A 22,987-nucleotide genomic window follows, 5' to 3' on the forward strand; every position below is an offset into this window, starting at 1 on the left:
GTTTTCATTGGATAATCCTTTTTACATCCATGTCACTTGATCCCGGAGATTCCCAGCACTGCTTATTTTTCCATCAGCATCTACGATTCTTTCCGTGTCAGGGGTCTTTAAAAGAATTCGATAGCCATTTCTTGATTTATATCAACGTTCGGTCATGGTCAGGACTCAAATATAAACGATTAATATTCTTCACAGGGTGTATGATATCAACTTAACTGTGCAGCAAGTGAGGCAAATACTAGTACCCTGGTGTCGTGTTGGAACAACCAGCCTTGATGCTAGTGGACGAAAACTATCTTTGAGTGACAGCTCTATTAGCCAATCACATTTCTTCTCAGTAAGGCTCTTTAAAGCATCTGCTAATGGTCTTTGTCTGAAGGCGGGGAAGAGTTGGATCAGTTAGGCTGCTGATTAGCAACAAACAGAAGGTTACGAGTTTAAAAAATTGGATTGTTTGGCCGTCATACTGGATTTATGTCAGCGAGAGTGGTACGAACTATGTCGGATGTGTAAACTGAGCTTGTTGGTTCGCTTTTAAGGGGACACGGAGGTGATTTATAACATTTGTGCTGATCGCCGAGACAACCTCGCTTTTAGGTCGTTGAAGTGGCGATGCTGAGCTGAGAGCTGCGTCATCATGTTGCTTCCGACTCGAGTTGGCGAAAAGAAATCTCAAGTTAACGCCAGAGGTGAAGCTGTCTGCCGTCATCCAGCTCCGGAGACCACTCCCGACTCCTGAAATAGATGGAAGACGGGCTGCCCATGCAAGGTTGGCGGTCAAGCCTGTTTCCGTGGTCGCAGTTAAAGTGGTGACTTTACATCAGTGGTCTCGGTGCTGTTGGCGCGATATTCTCCTGCTGCATTTATTATCTACACTTGGATGGACAGTCAAAGATTTAATGTCAATACCGCATGACATTACTGCCAGAATTGTCCAGGAATTAACCAAATATTTCTAGTTAGAACCTGCAGCTGTAGTAATATATCAGAGATGTGAACTACAGTTGTTTAGATAGCAAGAAGTGATGCGTTCACTGACACCGAGGATGCAAAGATAGATCCTTCCGTGAAATGTTATTGACTCATCTAATGGTCAATTTATTCTTTAGCGCCAATCACAAAACGAGTTTTTCCAAGTCATAATGAGGGGCGTTACGGTAAACTTCCATCTATCGAGTCTGTAGCTTTCCCGTGATAAAGTCTGACCGTTTGAGTGCCAAAATAATGGTTGTTGTGACTTATTGTTAGGTCGGTGGTCTGTTGTCTCCTGTCACCGCATCCACGTGGACTTTGTTTCAGGACGGTGGGTAAAGTTTGGCTGGTAGCTCCCCGCCGTGACGCGCAGGGGCCGACGGTCCACGAACAGGGCTGAGTGTGTGGGTAAAACACAGACACTGCCTTGCTTCTCAGACAAGAGAAAGTAAGATACTTTGAATACAAAGCCGGTTAAAATGGCCGGCGACTGCACCCACTCCAACGCGCAGTACGCTCACACGGACACGTTCTGTCCGTCCAAACCCTGGTCGGACCGAGACACGGATAGAACCGGAGAGATGGAGTCAGTGGGGAACTCGAAAGGGCGTGGGCATTCCGCACGGCCGTCGCCAAACTTCGAGGTGATCGATGGGCTACTGTACCGTAAGAAACTGGAGAGGGGTTTTATCAACTACCGGGAGGTTCTGGACGAGGACCGGCGGAGGGAGGCCATCTGCACCTTCCACCGGCGGCGGCCTGGCCAGCGCCATCTCTCCCTGGAGGAGACCTACAAATGCGTGGCTGACAACTACTGGTGGGAAGGTATGAAGTAACCATCACTGCATGTCATTCATCTGACTGTGTAGGACAGGAGGGGGGGTGATGCTGAAGGCAGATTTTTCCAATGATCCATGTCAAACTACAAGATTTATCCATTTTCTATTGTAAGGAAGTGTTGGCACATTACAGTCACTTACTAATGATTTAATGTCTAATCAAGCCTGTTGATGTGATATACTTGGACTCAGATAAGCATGATGGTTGTAAAGCATTTAACTATGGATGAGTAAAGTTCTTCGTGACTCAACCATAGTTATTCAAATGTTACTGGAGTTTAATCCTAGATAGAAGGATATGTTAGACAGAGGTCTTAACTTGGGTTTTAGAAAGGAAATAATTTTAGCTTCATCCTCTCATCATGTTGTGTGTTTAGTTTCTGCCTGTCTACTTTTGCAGTATCTGACATGTTGCTGTGAGTGAAGTCTTTTGTTTTATTGTGAGGAGCCCTCAGGTTACTGATTACATTAGCAAGTAAATCTGAAGTGAAACCTGTTTTACTCCAGCAGGCCAGAGTTCAGCTCATCTTCTTGGTTTGCAAACCTAATTAAGAAGACTGGTCTCATTCCTTGAAACAATGGGTATTGAGCTGATGCAAATCCATTCAATCAGGTGGCTGAGGTGTTGTGAGGTTCGCCTCCTCAGACGGCCTCCCCCAGGGCAGAATACACTTCTTGATCGTTCCAGTCATGTGAGATGGGTTGGGCTAATCTTTTGTTCCAGCCTGTTGCTCCATGTAGAAGTGTATATATTAACTGTCCACAAATTAACTTGAGATAGTCTTGTCTCCACTGCTCATCTTAACCGGCCACAGTTTGGGCCTGGAAGAAGTTTTTATTGCTCCAGATTTTTAGAATAACTTCTAATGTTGACATACTTATTTCCATCACAGGAATGTACTTTGAGATCCGGGACTTTGTCCTAGGCTGCTCAGAGTGTCAGACCCAGCACACTAAGAAAAAAGAGGTAAGAACTGTCTGCATCAGAAGTCAACTGTGTAGCAGCTCATCAGAGGAGGAAAGTTCTGTTCTAATTTTCTTCTTTCTCTTATCAAACTCTCAGCTCTTCTCAGTTTTTTTTTTATCAGTGCCTCATTCTTTTCCATGTCACACATTTTAATTCACACTTGCTCACTCTCACTCGATCTTGCTCTCACACTGAGGTGTCTTCTACAAGTTTTCTATGCTCACACATGATAGCTGTATAATGAAGGCCCTCTGCCTTTCTCTTGCTGTCTTTGCCCCTCAGGAGATGGTTAGCAGAGGATGCCTCACAAAGACCATGGCGTCACACAGTGCTGACATGCTGAACAAGTTGAGGAGTCAGCGAGAGGCAGGGTTGTTCTGTGACATTACTCTGCGGACAAATGGCCGATCTTACTCTGCCCACCGAGCTGTCTTGGCGGCTGTCAGCGATCACTTCCAGGAAATCTTCACAGACATGGACTACAGCATGAAGGAAGACATAGATCTCACTGGTAAGATCACATACCTACAGTCAAAAAATAATGTTACTAGTGCTGAAGTTTTGACTCACAGAGCCTCAGAGACACCCATACTCTGTATTTTAAGGTGGTTTTCCCATTATTTATATCTATATTTTTTGTGTATTTTGAAACATATTAGATATTACAGATTACTGCCTTTAAATATACACATAGTACACAAGATGATAAGATAGTCTTTGTGTGCGGTACCACCAATTTCTATCCAAGGGTTTCTGCAGGTGCCTAAAAAAATCTAAAATTCAATAATCTGAATTTTAGACCTTAAAATGTCTGAATAAAATCATGTATTTCTCTGAATTTGAGCATTATAGTGCACATGGTAGAATTACTCCCACAAGTCTATGTTAGAACTACACAAGTTTTTGTGTTATACTTATAGTTGTTAAAAGTTTGTTTGTTGGAGTTAAAATAAAAACCACATTTCAAAAATAATCTCACCAATGTGTGTATTTTCCTTGTAACAAAATAAATAGCCCGAAATTGCAGTAATGTCCACTAAAATCTCAAAAACTTTTTCCCTTGACTCAGCTCGACTCGGCCTTTTTGCGTTTCCATAATGTAAAAGAACCTGGAATCTGGTACCTGGTACTGCTTTTTGGTATCTGCTCGGCCGAGGTTCCGAAACAGGTGAAGAAATACTAAAATGTGATGTGTAAACACTGCAGACAACTGATTGGTCTGAGAGAGAGAGTTGTCTCTGTGTCATTGCATCATCATTGTGCAACCCGCCATTTAAAAAAAAAAAAAACAGATTCGGAAGTTTACAGTAAATCAGCCCACAAAACTACACCATGATTGGTTGAAGAGGTTCAGACATTTCTGTCCTTGGTGGCTGACGAAAAAACTCAGCGTGAGCTTGACAGGGCAACACACAACAAGCAAGTTTATCAGCAACTCTCTGAGCAGACGTCATGGAAGTTACACACTGCGTCGCTTTGACTTCTAGGTACTCTAAAGTCGGTAGTATCCTGTAATGGAAACGGTCTCCAGGAATAGTACCTGGTACCTAATGCCGCGTTTCCGCTACACAGAACTGGCTCAACTCGACTCGGGTACCAGATACTATTCCTGGAGACGGTTTCCATTACAGGATACTATCGACTTTACAGTACCTGGATGTCCTAGCGATGTGGTGCGTTACTTCCGTGTCGTCTGCTCAGAGAGTTGCTAATAAACTTGCTCGTTGCGTGTTGTCTCGTCAAGCTCATGCTGAATTTTTACATCGGCCACCAAAGACTGAATCTCAACAGACTGTGGTGTAGTTTTGCGGGCTGTCATCATGTGGATTAACCTACCGCTATATTTACTGTAAACTTCCGCATCTGTTTTTTGTAAAACGGCGGGTCACAGAAACAACTCTCTAACCAATCAGTGGTCTGCAGTGCTTACACGTCGTTTTAGTATCTGGTCCCCAGTCTTGGAGGTGATACCAAAAGACTAGTACCGGGTACCAGATTCTAGGTCCTTTTTCGTAATGGAAACTCAAAAAGGCCGAGTCGAGTCGAGCCGGTACCACACAGTGGAAACGCGGCATAAGTTGGGTCGAGCCAGTTCCACATAGTGGAAACATGGCATTAGGATAGGTGACAGTCAAATAGCATGTTGAAAGTTTTTTTTTTTAATTTTCTTTGATTGTACTGGCTCCTAAGAACAAGCATTAGAGAAGTGTGATTTTGACCCCATTACTTGATTCACCACAGGTTGGGTAAAGTGCAGAAAAAAAGTCTGCAGGACATTGAGAGGGGTTCTAAGTGAGTGAGGGGCTCTAAGTAAAGAGTGGTTCACAGGAAAGAGATTCCAGCATTTTTGCATAGGGTTTTTGTACTGCTGCACTGACTAAAAAGGAGCCACTGAAAAAGATGTGTCAGTTTAAATGTGTACTTTTATTTATTAACCAGTGAGTTGTTGTAGATTAGTTGAAGTTTGACAGACTCTATTTGACAGGAAGGTGGGACACACACCTCAGATTGCAGGGCATTAATTATTTTTATTTGTTCAGGAATTTTATGCTGTGGACTCATCTGAAAAAGTGGACTTTACATCATCAGCGTCTTTGTAGGAGTGTTAAGGATGATTATGAAATGAGTGCTCATTTTTTCACCTGTAACATGCATTTTTAAAATGATTTACCTAAGCATCAATGTGCAGTCATCACAGTACAGTCATATAATTCCATTTACAGCTCAAAAAGATGTTCCAGTGTTTAGTACCTCTTCGAAGTCTGGCTGCACTTGATTGTGTAGAAGTTGATGTTGGCTGCATTATCAGTTATAACCACGTGGAGTCACAGTAATAAGATGTTTTCCGGAAAAGCATCAACTGTGTAATAATGTTTCATAAAACTATAGTTTTCAAGAAAGCTGCAAAAGTTATAAAAAGTTGTATCCTCCAAAGTTACACAAAAATCTTTGTTCAAAAAGCATTTGTAAGACTTTTTTAGTTACTGGACCAGCTTGTTGATTTCAGTCCAGAAATCCAGATCTGGAAGTTCCAGACCCTGAACAGAGGCACAGCCATAGCCTGTCTTTTCATTTTCTTATGTCTTTGATGATGAGGCTGAAGTGGCCCTGATTAAAGCAGTTCTATTGTCTTTTAGTCTCAGCTGTCATGTTTACGCTTTGCTCCCACTCTTCCTGCTGTCTCTGATCCTCTGTTTACACAGTCTCTTTCATCTCATGTATCTCTCACTGATTGACCGTGGTTTGGCATATCTAATTAAAGGCTCCTCTTTTCTTTAGGTTTCAGTGAGGACAGTCTTCTGTCTCTGCTGGATTTCTCCTACTCCTCTACTCTGTGCGTTCGGCAGGAGAACCTTCCTGAAGTCATCACTATGGCCCGCCACCTGGGCATGTGGCCTGCAGTGGAAGCCTGCACCGCTCTTATGAAAGAGCAGGAACAGCAGTCATTGCCATGCTCTACACTTCATTCTGGCAAGCGCTTGTCGTCAGCCTGTGGTAGCCCATGCCGTCAGCACCAGCAGAGGGAGAACCAAAGGAAAAGGTCTTTGGGATCAGGGGACAGTCCAAATGACAGATTCAAGCTAACACTGGATTTGTCAGATGAGTCTTTAGAATCAAGTCCTAGACGCAATTTACGCAGAACACCAAACCCTCAAGGCCATAACGGTCTCCCTCTGAGTCCCTCAAACAGGATGAAACTCATGGACTTTAAATCTCCCTCATTTAAGAAACCCAGTTCACCACAAAAGGCCATTTCTGTACAGTCACGAAATTATTCACCTGTACCTCCATCAAGCACCCGCCTTCTCCGCTCCACTCCTGGAGCTGCCAAAGAGGTTCAGAGATATCTGCCCATGCCCGAAAGCCCTCGACAACACCGAAAATCTCACACTCAGCTCTCCAGCACTTCCAGTACGAGGCCCAGTGCTGTTACTAGCCCTGTTAGAATTAAGCAGGAAGTAGAGAGCATTGGAGAGGATGAAGAGGATTATGAAAGAGCACAGGAAAAATACAAGCTCATGAGTGTTCTTGGGCTACAGAGGACAGCCCTCCTTCCCAGACCAGAGGACCTCATCGGCTGGAGACAAAAGAAACGACTAAGGAAGCTTAAGGCTAACAACTATTCACTGACCAAGAGGCGGAAACCTCGATCGACATCCCCAGCACTACCATATGGAGGTGTGACACTGTCTCTTCCCCTCTGTATCCCAGTTAACACTCACCTGCTTAACAAGTCGGTGAAAAACAAGTCTGAAAGTAAAGTCAGCCGAGTTGAAATTGCAGTAAAAAGACCAAAAAACACCCAACAACATGTCCCTCCAAGTGACCGGAGCATGCGAAGTAAAGTAGTGTTACCAGACTTGTTCAGGCTTGCGTCCGGGTCTTCCTATGGGGGTAGGGAGCTGAGACGGTCAGTGAGAACAGGTGATAGTACTCACCTTCGTCCTCAGCAGCCTCTGCGACGCAGCGCCATCAAACCTCCAGTTCGGAGCACAGTCAGGATCAAAGCAGAACCAGCTGAACGCCCAATCTCAGGTCACTCTCTTAAATCAAAACCTCGCTGTAGCCATACACCTCTCAGATCTCCGCCTTCACAGAGGACACAAGCCAGAAGTAAGGTCAACGTCGAAGCTGTCAAATCCCCACGTTATAACAGCAGCCGACCTGCCCCGAAAGCCAAGCTCAGACGGGACTCCACAAGGGAGGCAGAGAAGTCAAAGTGTAAACTTAGAGTGGTGGGTAGGAAGTTGGGGAACCAGGCGTTGAGGGGGGTCATGGACACCACACTGAGAATGAAGGGTAATGAACCTGGTATGCTTCAGATATCTGAACACGCACCTCCTCCATCCATCTACAACCACCCTCTGTACAAAGTGATTAAAGAGGAACCTGCAGAACCTGTGCCAATAGGGGGGTCCTTCTGTGATCCTCCCTCACCGGACCTGGGCAAGCGCCAGAGCAAGCCCCCCATCAAGCTACTGGACTCCGGCTTTCTCTTCAGCTTTTGTCGGCAACCTGGAGGACCCATAGCAGGACTGAAGAAAGAAGAGGAGAGCGTTGATATCTGCTTAACACGATCTGTGTCACAAGTTGGGGAGAAATTTGGAACAGAAGAGTCCCACCACAGGGCGTTGAGAGCCAGAGGGCCGGCCTCCCTACCTGTGGTGGAGAGGAGTGTGAAGAAGATTCAGAGACCCAGGTCAAATGTCCAAAACAACACTCTTCGGCCACCCAAATCTACAGGGTTAACAGCCACACGGACCATGCCAAAGGTAGATACACCAAATGAATTGTTGCCTTGTGGAAAATCAGTCTTGAATAAAACTGCAGATGATTAGGATGACTGAAATGTGTATTTTTTTTTTTTTTTTTCAGAGCAGTAGCCCCTTTTACACCAACATTCCCAGGAACTTTCATTACCAGGAATTCCTTTACCCGGGTAAAAGAATTCCTGGTAATTTAAGTGGTTTGTTTGCACCACAACTCAGAGTTCTAGGAAATTTATTCAGATCAGACATGGTTCACGACTTGAAGTCCTGCTGAATTTCTTTTGAGTGTATCTGTCAAATGCGTTCAGTGAGGTCCGAGCTTATTATTCAGAGCATATTTAGATGGATAGACAGATTATTGCAGTGAACTTATTGGAGCAAGCCGAATACACTCAAAAGCTCAGGGGAGTGAATTCGGCAAATGCACATCATCCTCTGTCCACTTCTCATGGCCACTCTTCTTTGCTCTATTTTCTAAATTATCCAAACACAAATGAAGTGAAGTTTATAGAAATGGAATAACCAGGTGTGCAGCCATACACTGGTTTAAACGTTGTGGGTGTAGAATGCTGTGTGTTCCACCAATCAGTGTTCAGCACACAGCCCAACCCCTCAAGAATTCAGAGGAATCTGAAAAGTCTTATCCCCCTACTAGGAACCCTTTTCAGGGAAAGTTTGGGGTTGAGGGCAAATATTTTACCTGGTTGATTTCATTGGAAACACGCTGAGGTTTTCAAAGTTCTTGGTAAAGTTCCTGTGGTGGAAAAGGTGCGATTATGATACCAATTATTTGTGCTAGTTGAAGTGTCTGATAATTTATGTTAGTCGTGACATATAACTCTCAGATGAGCTACACACCGGTCAAGGAGAATGCATTGTATCAGAGCCAGCGTGATACATTTTTGTTGCTGTATGTTTTTTCATTTACAAAATGTAATTACATCCGTATTTTCTTCTCCTGACCTTCTCTTCTTTTCCTCCAACAGAAAGGAAAAGTCCCTCTGAGCGGTAGGAGATGTGTCATGTTGGACGCTGTGCGTAGGGCAAGGCTAAAGCAGCTCCGGGGCCCACGAAGTCAAGCCCCCAAAGTCCCAAAGGCGGCTCATGCCTGTCTGCAGTGCCCAGCCTCCTATAAGGACTGTGACGCTTTGATGATGCATCAGCTCAGACATGTTGAAGGCAAACACTGGCCATGTCCGGTAAGCAGTGATTTATAGCTACATTTGCAAATGTGTCCACAATTCATTCCCAACAACTCAGAAGGATTTGAATGAAATAAAATTGCATAGCAGATGGTGAGACAGAATGACTGTAGTGGATCTTTTTGTCAGTATAGTGTTTAATTGTTGTAAAAACAGTTTCTTGTGTACATTTAGAAATAGTGATTGCAATAATTCATGTACAAGAATAGTTGTATAAATTTATTAATTAGGAACCACTCAAAAGAAGTCTCAGTTTACAGTTTCATCACTTATTGCACACCCAATCAGTCCCTCATTCTAGACTGATGGATAGATCCTTGTCATGGCAGATAAAGGTATAAATACAAACCAAATACACTTCAAGTATAAAAATATAAATATATAAATAAGTAAAGGTAAATTAGGAATATATGAAAAATATGGAAATGTGCAGAGAAAAGGACAGAATGTCTGTAGCTGAAGGTGTGAAAGTGCAGAGTGCGGTCACAGCTCAGACTTGAGCAAAGCTTTTACAGCCCTGGGGAAGAAGCTGTTTTTTAGTCTTTCTGTCCTTGACCTTATGACCCCAAGCCTGCTGGATGGGAGGGAGTCAAAAACATGCTGTCCAGGGTGTGTACAGTCCAACTTGATCTTCTGGGCTCTGTTTCTCATCTGGGTGGTGTATATGTGGTCAAGGGATGGTAAAGGGACACCAGTGTTCCAAATGCTCCGAATGTAACCCCACGATTCCTGTTCCACCTGTTGTTCTTTACATGAATATTAGCCCTCATTGTGATATTTAGTGTCATGTAATCTTAAAAATGTTTGAGGATCAGGGTTTTCCAATTCAGAACAACCAGGCCCACATCCAACATCATATACATTTTACTTTACTTTATGTGCTAATAGCAGTTTTTTTTTCTTTTCTTCTGTGATTGTTTCCATGTAGCTTTGCAGTAAGACCTTCTTCAGACTGAGTAATGTCCGGAACCACATTCGCACCCATGACCCGAAGTTGTACAAATGTAGAAGCTGCATTGTCGCTGGTTCCTGAGACGGTTTCACTTGCTGGAAGAGAATGATAAAGGTGGGTGAAAGTGGCCTTAGTTAAATTAAATCTGTATTAGCCTGATCGTTTGTATGTACATTTGTATTAGTGTTACTGCAGATCCTTTAAAAAGACTGAAATGCAATAATCTGAACTTAAGGCTCTAGAATGTGTAAAATACAAATTGGTCTTGCTTTTGTGTTGTCTTGTGTTTTTTGTAAAAAAAAAAAAAAAAGTTAATTCATCCTGTTACAAAACTTAAAAACAAACAGGGAAAATAACCACCAATGCAAATTGGTCACAATGGGGGTGCAGATGGCCTTTTTAATCATGATGTGGTGTTTTGGCTATAGGCTTCTCTTCTCTATCTAAGAAATAGCTGCACCTTTTAGAGGTAATATGTTAAAACTCTTTCTGGCAGCATTCTTTTCAATATGTGTAAAGGCAAGTTAAAATGACATCTGGCTCATGTGCAGCACATTTCATGCCTGCTGAAAATAATATATTTGCTACAAGAAGATGCTTAAATTAGCATTTTGGGGTGAAGCATCTATAGCTGCCTATACAGTTCAATGTTTGCATCAGCAGTTTCATCAGTTAGGCAGCAATTCTTCCTGTTTTCAAATTGTTTTTGCCTGTTATTGATGTGAAATAGATCTTCAATTGTGCTGTCTATTCGTGACTGCTGAACCCAAATGTTGTCTTTTACTCCATCCACTGACTCCACTCATTCTTTAAAGCAATCCTGGTGGACTGTATAATTTTATGTTGTAGCGATCTGGCTTGTTTTCATGCTGAATCTGTGAGAAACCACTTTTGCTTGGTTGCTGCGTGGAATTCCCATTCCCACAATGCACTTCACAACAAAATTTCTGAAAAGGCCAGAGTGACGTTTTGGTTTGTTATGTAAACAATAGAATAGAATGGAATGCCCTTTATTGTCATCATACTGAATGTACAACAAGATTGGAGAGCTTCTCCTTTTTCAGAGCAAACAGGTAAATATAGATGAAATGTATAAAAAAAAGTCCTAGTCCAAGCGGACTGTGTTTATGATGGAGTCATCTTTGAAGTTGTTCACCGTGAGGGAAGTGATTCAGGTGTGTAAGCACAGCAAGACCAATGGATTGGTGATAATTAGGCTATTAGGCTAGCTTTGAGAAGTCCAAATTTATACTGAACATTTAGAAATCTGCAGAAAAGTTGTCGTATGGTTTCAGTTTTTGAAAAAGGAGCTTTCTGTCGCTAGTAAAACATCTTCTTTCAGCAGCATCTGTACTCTAAAGTGCACTGTGATCACACATCCATACATCTGAATTGATTAGTCTCTAGTGTACGTCGTCTGGTTCTAACCAGTTGTGTTTCTATTTTTCAGGATGAAGGCTGTCAGACACCAGCGAGAAGTATGAAGAGAGAAAGAGGCACATGATCGATCTGCAGCGTGTACATAATGCATCCGTCACACACAAGCACAACGGTCTATGGGCAGGCATAATTACTCTGATTCTAATCATTGCCGTTGTCGATGATCGCTAATGTTATTTAACTAAATAACCAAACCAAGGTTGCTGTTCCTGTTTGCGTTTCCGTAGCTACAGAAGGTTAAACTTGAACATTTCACTCAGGGGGCGGGGAATGTGATGCCACGGTATAAACATCACAGCTGTGTATAAAATGAAATGTAAAGTGATTGTTATAACTATTACTGCTTATTGTTATCATTATTTTTGTATGTATAGATGAATTTTGGGTGCACTTATATCATAGCTTATGTTGTAAACCTAAGAAGTGGTAATGAAATTGAAGGCTTGGAGTCCAGGGTGGGTTTTACTTGAAGTGATGCAAGAACTGGGGGGAATACTTGAAGTCAGAGGATGTTTTAGGAGTGAGACTGTCCATAGGGTGTTTCAGTGGCTCCGTGTCCTTTCGGTGTGTTCAGTTTTAAATATCTCGACTGGCCTCTCCCTCTTTTCGTACTGATCTTTTAGACTCATCGTCCATGAGTTGGGGAGGGGGATTAAAGTGGGGCTCATGGTAACACCACTGCATGTGTATTTGTAGACCATTTGTCGTCCACTGTCTTTTCAGAGGCTGACAGTTTTTAAAAAGGGAATCTTGTCTAATTTTTAATGTGAATTTCTGAGATATTAATCAACGCAACAGTGTCATTACAATTTATTGATCTCCCTTTTCACTTTAAGATGATACGCTCATCATCTTGTTCTACTTTGAATTCCCCTTCTACTGAATAAATGCAATGTGTGCACATAGAGATGTTTTATGTTTCACAAATTGATTTTAGAAATAAATGAGCCGTCTCTTGCTATCTGTCAAAAAAAAAACGGAATAAATTTTTGCCTTTTATATACTGTTATTTTTGCTTTAATCACTTCTTTCATACTGCATTGTACATTGTAACTGAAATGAACAAATGGCAAATTAAGAATTATATGCATTTAAACTATTAACACGTTCTTTCTGAAATAAATGTAGCAGTGAAACAAAAGTTGAAGTACGGATTGATTCGCTTATTCTCATTTTTTAACTAGATGCTTTGAAATTTCATGATCCTTATCAAAACTTATCACCCTGGAAATGTCATATAATTTTAAAATCTCATTTTCCAGGCATGAAAAAGTAATGGAATTTAATTGTGTTTGGATTAAAATTCCAAAGACAAGGGCAAACTTGTCAGATCTAGTGAAAAAATGCAGACCTGGTGTATAAACTACGGTTCAGGCTAATATTTGCTTTTTTTCTATCTCATTAGTGACCTCTCTGACTATAAAACATTTTCTCTTTTTAACAATTTATACCTGTAGTTTGCAAAATGTGTTCTACAAGTGATGGTATAATCAGAGGAAAGTCTTTCTAATAGAGTGAATTGAAAAGCCACTAAAAGTTGTGAAATTTAGTTTGTGAAAATGTTTGGGAACTCTTCATCTATAGTATCCGTCCGTAAAGACCCACAACAGTAGCAGGCAGCACCAGATTTAGTTCCAGTCCCCAAATTTCAATTTCAAACATTTCTAAAAGGCTTTCAACAAGAACAATGTTTCTGATAGCTTCCTGAACTCTTCAGTATTGTTCTATCAAGTCTAATCCCAGCACTTAATCTCATATGAAAGAATAAAAGGTTAAAGGTTAACTTGATATATTACCCCTGTAGGGAAATTCTGTCTGCATTTTACCCATCCTAATACACACACAGTACCTAGCATTAGCTTTAGCACATAGCTCACACATTTGGAGAAGTGAGCTGCCATTGAAGATGCTCTGGGACCAACTCCAGATCTTTATTTGTACCTTGGTCAAGGGCACTGACTGAGCATTAACCTATATACGTACCTGTTTTTAATGGCATATCAAGTATTAATTGTATAAGTAATAGTAGGAGTAGAAAATCTGGTTTATTTGGCTGATGAGAGGAAAAAAACAACTTGTTACCAGTTACCTATGCCTCAGTGTGAGTATAAGTACACTGCTGTGCAGGAATCCTATGCCACCCTTAGATACGTTGTTTTCACATGATTGTAATGAGCATATTATCTATTTCTCAGTCTCTTTATTAAAATAAAACAAAAATAGAGGGGAATATTGTATACAGCATTAAACACTCACAAACTAAACTGCCTGACTTCTGCAGGATATGTATTTACAGTAGTATGATCAGACATCTGTTCCCTTCACAAAAAGTAGCTGAAACATTAAGGAACACTGGCCATGTGTTCAATGAAACCTGTTATAAAACACTAGATTAGTTCAGTAAATCTCAGCCTAATGTCTGTGCAGAAGCATTCAAGACATGTTAAGTACAACTAAATATTGGACACTTCAGTCAGTTTTTTTCTGAAATTCTTGCTTCTGTGCTGTTCTATATATCAGTTGTATTGTGTAAAGACTGATAAATGTGTATGTACATCATAATATATAATAATATCTTACCTAAACCAACAAACCTACTGGTGGGCTGAAACTTTTGTGCAGAACTCTCTACGTTTCCAACAAGTGGAACCAGGCACAATAAATCCCACCCCTCGCACGTATTGTAGCTTATTTTGGCATCAGTCCAGCTGATGTCATGTCTATGCATGTGGTGATGTCAGCATATCAATTGCCTTTATATACGTACCGAGTTTGAAGTAAATTGAAACGAAATTGATATTTTTATAGACATTTGAAATGTCACCCATTATAAGTAAATACGAGAAGAAAAAAGATTTAAACTAGTGTTCAGAGAATGCAAACCTCCGCCAAGCACCCCGAAAGGTGTGCATGTGTGGATCGACTATTTCTTTTTAAATTAAACAGTTTCAAGATTGTTCCATACAGCAGAAAAAGTTGAAGCTTGGTACCAGTCATGTGTATGTCAAATTCTATTAAAGTCCAATCAATATTTCTTGAGTTTTAATGAAAAATGTGTCATAAATGGGATTTTAATGTTAAATTGAAATGTCCACAGAGCCCACATTCCACAGTGGATGTGGACAATTTTGTGCCAGACACAAGATATTGTTATAAGCTACGGGTGTATGAAATTGGAGACTAATCGGAGTCGTTTTTAATTTTTTATGAATTGTTGAAAACTTCTCAATGATGAGAGATAGGAAAATTTGAAATTTTGTGACCTTGAACTTTGGCCTACTTGGCCCAAAATTTAATGGGTTTGTCTCAGTGCCTGGCCTATCTGTGGGTAAAATTTGGTAAAGATGGTTATAATAGTTTTCCTATAAAGTTACTAACAAACAAACAAACACACACAAATAAACAAACACACAAAGCAAAGTGATCACAATACCTCCTGTTGGAGGTAAAAATGCATAAAAAATTTGAACTTCAACCTACTTTTCCCAAAATGCAACCACATCTATTCTGGGTCTCTGGGAATCTATAAACCCAATTTGGTATGAATTCAATCAATAGTTTTGCTGCTACAGACATGTGAAATTTCGCTTATTTTAAGTAAATGGGGGGAAAAAATGATTAGAAAAATTCCTAAAAAATTTTAATTTTGACCTACTTCTCCCATAATGTAATTAAATGTATTCTGGGTCTCTGGCAATCTAAAATCCCAATTTGGTATGAATTCAATGAATAGTTTTCCTGCTAGAGTGTTAACAAACAAACAAATTGAACCAAAACCAATACCCCTTGCCTCCCCTTTGGGGGGCGGGGTAATAATACACTGATAAAATGAAGTTGTGATTGTCAAACATATCTCACTGAAGTGGCTGCCTCACCATGTCTCGATTATGAAGTGCTTAAACTGCAGTAAAAATGCTCAGGGATGTTCATTCATGTACAAGTGTCTCTTCTCACTATTTATAAATAAGCAAAGGTTTGTCATTTGTATAAAGTTGGTTCTAAGAAAAGGTTTTGGAAACACCAGTGTAGAACGCAAACATGACAGATCAGGAAGATTATTTATCTGAAGGGGAAATATATCCATGCTGTGACCTGCTAAATGTATTTGCATTTGTTTCAGTGATGTATTCATCTTGTCGTGACGATGAGGTATTTGTGATCCTGAAGAAACGAGGAAGAGCTTTAGACATGAATCACTTCTTTGCATCCTTTTTGACTGACTCATCTGTAGCATGAATGAAGGGCTTTGTGTTATCACTAAACAAAGATGAAGTACAGCATCGTGCAGATTTTCTCCATGGTGAAATGTTGACAGTTCCTGTAGTTTGGTCGTTAAAGCAAAAAATTGAGGTATAACTTATACAGCAATGGCAGACAAATAAATAAGAGTATGTGATAGGTGATCCAGTCGGTGCAGTTCAAGACATACAAGCAGAATTAATCCAAGAATTTGAGAGTGTTGCAGCAGTGGAGGTAATAATGTATAATGGATGCCTAGGGCAGTGCATGTGGGTGTTCAGCACACATTCTAAAATTATTGATAGTGTGTCAATTACATCTACAAAGAATTTAGTTATATGTGTAAATACACCATAGCATTTAGAGTTCATTTGCACTAAAATAACGTAAAGATACCAAGGATAGAAGAGGTGTATACAGAGGGATGGTAATAATAATTAAAATATTCATGTTAGTATAAAAATAGTGTAAATAGTGCTTCTGAAGTACCCAAGATACAAACATGAACACTGGAAAATTAATTGTGGAGATCACGGTTGGCTTTATGAGCATCTCCAGGAGGTTGAAGATACTACATACAGCAGAGTAGAAGTTCATGACAAAGGCCAGGAGGTGTTTTCTGAGATGAACTCAAGGTAGATCTCCTCCTGCTCTGTCTCTGCTCTCAGTAAAACCAGTGCCATTTGTTTAACCCACTTGGTTTTATGGACAGAAATATATCTCAGTGCTATCAGTATATAAAGTAAGTGTAAAATACAGTTCATTATTGCTGCACTCTGTTCTTTGCAGCTGCAACTGAGTTTTATTTGACACTTCAATAAATCAAGTCTTCATCAGGTACAGAAAGATCCAGGGAAGTCAACACAGTTCACCACAGCAGTGCACTGAAATGAATGTGGAAGTGTCGGAATCTGTAGTTTGTTTGTTTTTTTTTTTTGTTCCTGTGACTTTCTGTTTAATGTCACAATGTAATTTCAGTTCATTCTAGACAGACAGACAGACAGACAGACAGATAGATAGATAGACAGACAAATGTGCAGTCTATTTTGTATTGTATTTTGTAAATATACAGTATGTAACCTGTTTTAGGCTGTGATGCCTGCAACATATAAAAAAGGGGGAAACAGTAGAATGAAAAAATTATAGAACAAGTGGCACCGGGCACAACAAACCCCGCCCCTCACATGTCTTGTAGTTTATTTTAGCTTCGATCCACCTGATGTCATCATGTCTATACGTGTGCTGATGTCAGTATATCAATTGCTTCTATATATGTGCCAAGTTTGAAGAAAATTGAAACAAAACTGATATTTTTATAGACATATGAAATTTCGCCCATTACAAGTAAATGGGCGAAAAAAAAAGATTTTAAAAATTCATAAAAAATGTTAACTTTGACCTACTTTTCCCAAAATGTAATCAGATCTACTCTGGATCACTGGCAACGAAATTTGGTCTGAATTCAACCAATAGTTTTGCTGCCAGAGTGTTTACAACGAAAGAAAGAAAGAAACATATAAACCGAACCAAAAAAAATACCCCTTGCCTCCCCTTCAGGGGGTGGGGTAATAAGTAGAATACACAGGCTGGCCAAAAATAAGCTCCTTCTATTGGATAATTACTGCAGTGAATAATATATCTCAGCTTCAGTGAGTTCTTTAACTCTGAATGATGTAATGAGTAGGTTGTCATTTCTTTAACAACCATCAGTTAAATAGAGAGCATAAAGACTGGACTGGGTTTCAGTGGAAAAGTTCATGTGGTCTCATGAGTCCCGATTGACCTGGTCCCAGAGTGATGGGCACATCAGGGTGACAAGAGAGGTGGATGAAGTAATTACCCATCATGCCTTGTGCCTACAGTACAAGCCTGTGGGGACAGTGTTATGATCTGGGATTCATTCAGTTGGTGGGGTCAGGATTAACCAATATTGACAGCTGAATACTGATTATGATCAAATATTGATAGAATGAGCATTGTGATGTTGCACAAGCTTGAAATGATGCCCCTGCAAATGTGTGCCATAATAGAAACTAAAGGGGGTCTAACAAAATAAAAGTATGGACTTTTTGGGGGGGCAGGTTGTGCACATTCATAATAATGTTGTTTTGCTTTCATATTTGCTGCACAAGATTTTATTTTTTGTAATGAACAAGCTTAAAAGGAAGACTCTTACACACTGGACCGTTAACTTGGAGTGACACTAACATTAATTGGCTGCTACTTCGACATACGTCAGGCAAACTGTATCTGTAGCTCCTTTGATGATCAGACTGTTACCATTTACCTGTGCTTCAACCTCATTGTTAACCCTTTCATGCATGAATTATTAGAACCTTTGTCGAGATCTTTTCTTGAGTGTTTTTATTCCTCATTAGGGATTAAAAAACAATGCAACTGACTTTTTTTTTTCACAGATTTACAAAAATATCCACTTGGCTACACCATGCATTTTATTCTTGAAGCACAGAAACATGTATTTAAAACTCAATATCAGAAAGTGATATGAAAACAATGAAATGAAAACATTTTTAATGCTGCTAATCTGATGTTTTCTCACACTTTAACATACCCTAATATTAGTTATGACTCACTTGATTGATTGATTTGATTGATTGATGTATTTATTTCGATTATGAATGTCAAAACAGAAGAAAATAAATAAACAAAACACTTAAACATAAGACATAAGACATATAATACATATTCAAAAAGGAGTGAGAAGAAGCATAACTTATAAAATCCCACCCCTTCTCCTTAAATAATTAATAACAGTAATAATCTTCCGAGTTCATTGAGATAATATGCAAAGAAAAAAAAAAAGTTAATTACAGTCTAACAATTAACAATTGATTTACACTAAAACATGTTTCTGCAGATCAGGTTTATCAAGAACAGCAAAGTTACAGTAATGGTATGAATGTCAGTGTATTATGAGATGGTGCGTAAGTGTCCACGGTGTCGGCTGGTTATGCGACTAAAACAACAAAACCTGTGAATATACAAGAGAACAGCTGTAGAATAACTGTCCACTGGAGTGACCATTATGCATGAAAGGGTTAAAATCACCCAAAATGTTTCTGCAGAATCAGTGCTATGACAGGAGGTTTTATCTGATAAAACTTATAAGACCCTGCACGTCCACAAGCTGTAGATTTACCAGTGTTCTGTAAGATTCCACACGTAGGAGATTAATTGGTAGCCAGTGAGGGGATCATGATTGGGCGAAAAAGAAGCACACATAAAAGACTCAGCCTCCACAAGGATGGGTCATGATTCAGCTCTTTGTGCCAAACCACATGAAAAAAAGTAGTTTGTTAGAGAAGAATATGTCTTAATGCAAAATTTAGAATTGAACTCTCTCACCATCTTCAGTGCATAAAATAGGGAAAAGATTCAGGGTAAGGCCAAGGGCAGAGATGATGAATGTGGGTGATCTTTAAGCCCTCAGGCCGCACTGAATGAGAAACCATCATATTACAATGATGAATATAGTCACATGGGCTCAGGAGGACTGTTGTCATTAAACACAGCCCAACGCTGCATCCAGAAATGCAACCTGAAACTATCACCTGAGGATAGAGCCCTGGACTGTATCACATTTGTGCGGAAATGCCTTTGAGTTCTTTGAGCCTGAGCTTGTCTCAGGTGGACCGAAAGACAGCAGGAAAGAGTGCTGTGGTTAGATGAGCCTGTGTTTCAGCTGGTTTTCAGGAAGAAAAAAAAAGCAGACTTTGAGTCTTAACAACACTGGAACACTGGGGGTCCTGCCTGCAGCCCACATCTGTGTCCTATTGAAAATGTATGGACATCATGAAGAACAGAATGAGACTATAGCAAAGGTGAACTGAGAACAGATATTGTCAACAGCAAGAATGTGCAATAATAAGTATTTTCAGTTCTCAAATGATTTTAGTTTAGAAGAGTTTAGATTTTTGTTGTTCTAGAAAATGACATTTATATGCACAGAAGATATTTCTAAATTAAATGCTATTAGACATACAGAATCATTTACAGCACACATACAGAGCTGGGAAAAATGTAATGAACCACTGCTAATTCTCAGACATCAAATCACATGACATCAAATAAAGTGGATTTGCTTGAATTTTTGTGCCAGGATGATATAAAGCATCTGATATCAGAGTTAAAGAGTAACGTAGAGTATGCCAAAACATGAAATTCGTTATTGAAAATCAGGGTTATTTCACCATATACTGATTTCTGAATTGTTCCTGGTATAAAACATTAGAATTGTGTTGTCTAAAAATGAAGACTAAACCGGTTATGTGTCCTTGTATGATGAAAACACTCCAGTTATGTTCTAACCATTTCTAAAAGTCTCTAAATGAATGTTGAAATGATAAATAGTACAACCAGTGGTGTCTTTTTTTTCCTGAGCTGTTTATGGAATACTAGAGATTTATTTGTGATTAAGAAGATTCATTTAACAAATCAATGGTCAGACTGATTATGTTATGTAAATATTTGTACATGTGAATAATGTGATCATCTCTGTGACTGAAATTACAATTTCTCCTCTTTCTCCTCTTACCATACAAAAATACCATACCTCAGACTTTGCATAAATGTATTCTATTCTAATTCTATTCTATTCTAACTTGAACTGTTCTACAGCTGACTATGTGTGTGTTTGTTAAATTAGAAAGACCAGAAAAAGCAAAGGCTGTTCACACTGCTACACACATGCAAAAAGCAACACAATTTACATTCATTAGAGTCCCAATTCGCATTTCTTTGATTGCGCAGGTTCATCCACTATCAGTATGTCCACCAACAAAAACAATATTTTTTTTTTTTAGGAAAAAAAACATGCATTCACAAAGAACACAGTACCAAAATCTGACACTAGATGACAGTGTACACTAGTAGATGACAATGACTGCTCTATAACAATAAGACCACAATGCAAAATGGTTCCAGCCATATCAACCCCTGCCTCTGGAAACCTCCACACATCTCTGAAGTGAGATAAACTGAGAGGACAGAGAAATATTACTATGTGATTGTTGGAGTAAAAACAATCTTGATGCAAGAAACCAAAACATTAGTCACCTTTGTGACGATTACACTGAAGTACCCACTAAAGTATGCATTACAATGATAACTATAGGAAATGGTTTGGATGATGATTATGGTTCAAGTACTGTACGGATTAACAGGTCAGGTCTGAGTGACCCTGTCGGTTGTGGTGTTGAATAAACGGTATTTGACTGAGCAAATGCCACACAAAGGTCTGATTCTGCTCAAGCATGGTGGAGACCTTACTTAATAGTAATACTGGCATTATGGTGTTTTCGGTACTAGATTAAAAAGGCCAAAAAAGAAATACTGATGAACGCCCCACAGTACCATTGGTAGTGCTTTTACGCTGCAGCAATATTTGGGGGCCTTGGTGTACTTTTTCAGACTCATAACCAACAGGGCTTACTTGGGTTACCCTTGTCCCACCAGCAACTGCATATGTAGGCTTATGTGTGTTTAGGGAGCCATGGAGAGTACGCCCAGGAACAGCTGACAATTTATGCTAGTGGGGCCCCCACATTCTCAGAGAGAGAGAGAGAGGGAGAGAGAGAAAGAGAGAGAGAGAGAAGGGGGGAGGAATGGGTGAGAAGGAAAGGACAGAGGAGAGGTGGGAAAAGAAGGGGCGATGGAGAGGGTAGAAAGGGTTAAGGAGTGAGGATGCATGGAAGCACAGCAGACCTGGGTTGTAGGGGTGAGAGGGAGAGAGAAAGAGAGAAAAGAAAGAGGGAGAGAGGGAAAAGGAGGCTGTCTTGTTTGTAGCTTGTCAGCAATTGCTTGAGACAAGCTTCCCCTCCATGTGTGAAAGCTACTTGGCAGGAATGCTTGGACTGTACCAAGTGCAGATAGGCAAGAGGGGGGTTCCACAAGAGGCACAGACCCGGATTGAGGAGCCAGTGTGTGGCTGAAGTAATCCTTGGCGTTGTCGGCTCTTTGATGTTGTATCTTTGTGGATGTGTGTATGTGTATGTGTGAGTGTGTGTGTATGTGTGTATGTGTGTGTGTGTGTGTGTGTGTGTGTGTGTGTGTGTGTGGTGGAGGGGGGGTGGTGGTGTGTGGGTGTGAATGGGGCTGGAGAGAGCGTTCTGTATGGATATGTGCTCTCTCTCCCCAGCAGCAACAAAAGAGAGGGAATAAGACACCCCCCTGCTCCCCCTCCCCAGCTCTCAAGAGAAAGAAAGCAAAAAAAAAAAAAGGAAAAGAAGATGATGAAACCTGAAGTGGTCCTGCAGTGTGAATCGTGTGTGTGCGTGTGTACACACAGGGATGCTCATATCTGCATCTGCATATGTGTCTGCGTCTTGGTGAAAGTGTGCCTCTGCATGCATGCCAGTGTGAATAGCTTCTCCAATTTAATCTGTTTACTAACAGTCTGTGTGTATCCTGTTTGTGCTATTTATATGTGTATTTCCAGCCCGTCTGTGTGTGGGTTTCTGCATGCAATTGTCTCTGTGTGTTTAAGTGTTCCCATGTTATGTGTCCTCTCCCCAGTAGGGGCTGTTATTGTCTTAAGAATGTGTGTGTGTGTGTGTGTGTGTGTGTGTGTGTGTGTGTGTGTGTGTGTGTGTGTGTGTGTGTGTTCACGTGCACGGGGTCAATCTCCAGTAGCCTGTTGCTTTCTGCCTCTGACTGCTCTCAACTCAACATCAGGAGGAATGCAGACCGAGACGGATTCCTGCAGGATTCCTCTTCTCTGGTTTCATTATTCCCACTGCTGCTCTTGAACAAATAAACACACACACAAAACGCTCACAAACACACAAGCACACACAAACGCACACACACACATACACGCACGTCTGCTGTTTGCTGACACAATCAGTCGACTATCCTGCAACCTAAACGAATTCTGGTCTTACTCATGAAAGCTCAACAAGCAGCTCACTTCTGTTCTTGCAAAACTTGAACAACTCTGCACGCATAGTAACTGTATGCACTCTGAAATTCTTTCAACTCTCCTCCCCATCTCCTCCCATTTTTTTCTTTTACTGCCCTATCTCTCTCTCTCACACACACACACACACACACACACACACACACACACACTCATATTCTCACCAATG

At 40.5% G+C, this 22,987-nt stretch overlaps 1 protein-coding gene across 1 annotated transcript; it reads left to right on the forward strand.

Moving 5' to 3' along the window:
* Positions 1-357: 357 nt before the first annotated feature.
* On the forward strand, positions 358-12,784 carry LOC115412199 (uncharacterized). Its single transcript, XM_030124551.1, has 7 exons — positions 358-1,797; positions 2,705-2,778; positions 3,061-3,289; positions 6,058-8,051; positions 9,035-9,247; positions 10,179-10,316; positions 11,653-12,784. Exons 1-6 carry the CDS (start codon positions 1,452-1,454, stop codon positions 10,281-10,283), a joined length of 2,961 nt encoding a protein of 986 aa, XP_029980411.1. The 5' UTR covers positions 358-1,451; the 3' UTR covers positions 10,284-10,316; positions 11,653-12,784.
* The last annotated feature ends 10,203 nt before the right edge of the window (positions 12,785-22,987 follow it).

Source organism: Sphaeramia orbicularis, chromosome 21, assembly GCF_902148855.1.
Source record: "Sphaeramia orbicularis chromosome 21, fSphaOr1.1, whole genome shotgun sequence".
NCBI classification, from domain to species: Eukaryota; Metazoa; Chordata; class Actinopteri; order Kurtiformes; family Apogonidae; genus Sphaeramia; species Sphaeramia orbicularis.

What these genes read in the sequence shown, in the direction of transcription:
- LOC115412199 (XM_030124551.1), top strand. Translation starts at nt 1,452, where the DNA reads ATGGCCGGCGACTGCACCCACTCCAACGCGCAGTACGCTCACACGGAC. An exon ending in TGACAACTACTGGTGGGAAG is followed by an intron (nt 1,798 to 2,704) that starts GTATGAAGTAAC and finishes TTTCCATCACAG; the next exon opens with GAATGTACTTTGAGATCCGG. An exon ending in AGCACACTAAGAAAAAAGAG is followed by an intron (nt 2,779 to 3,060) that starts GTAAGAACTGTC and finishes TTTGCCCCTCAG; the next exon opens with GAGATGGTTAGCAGAGGATG.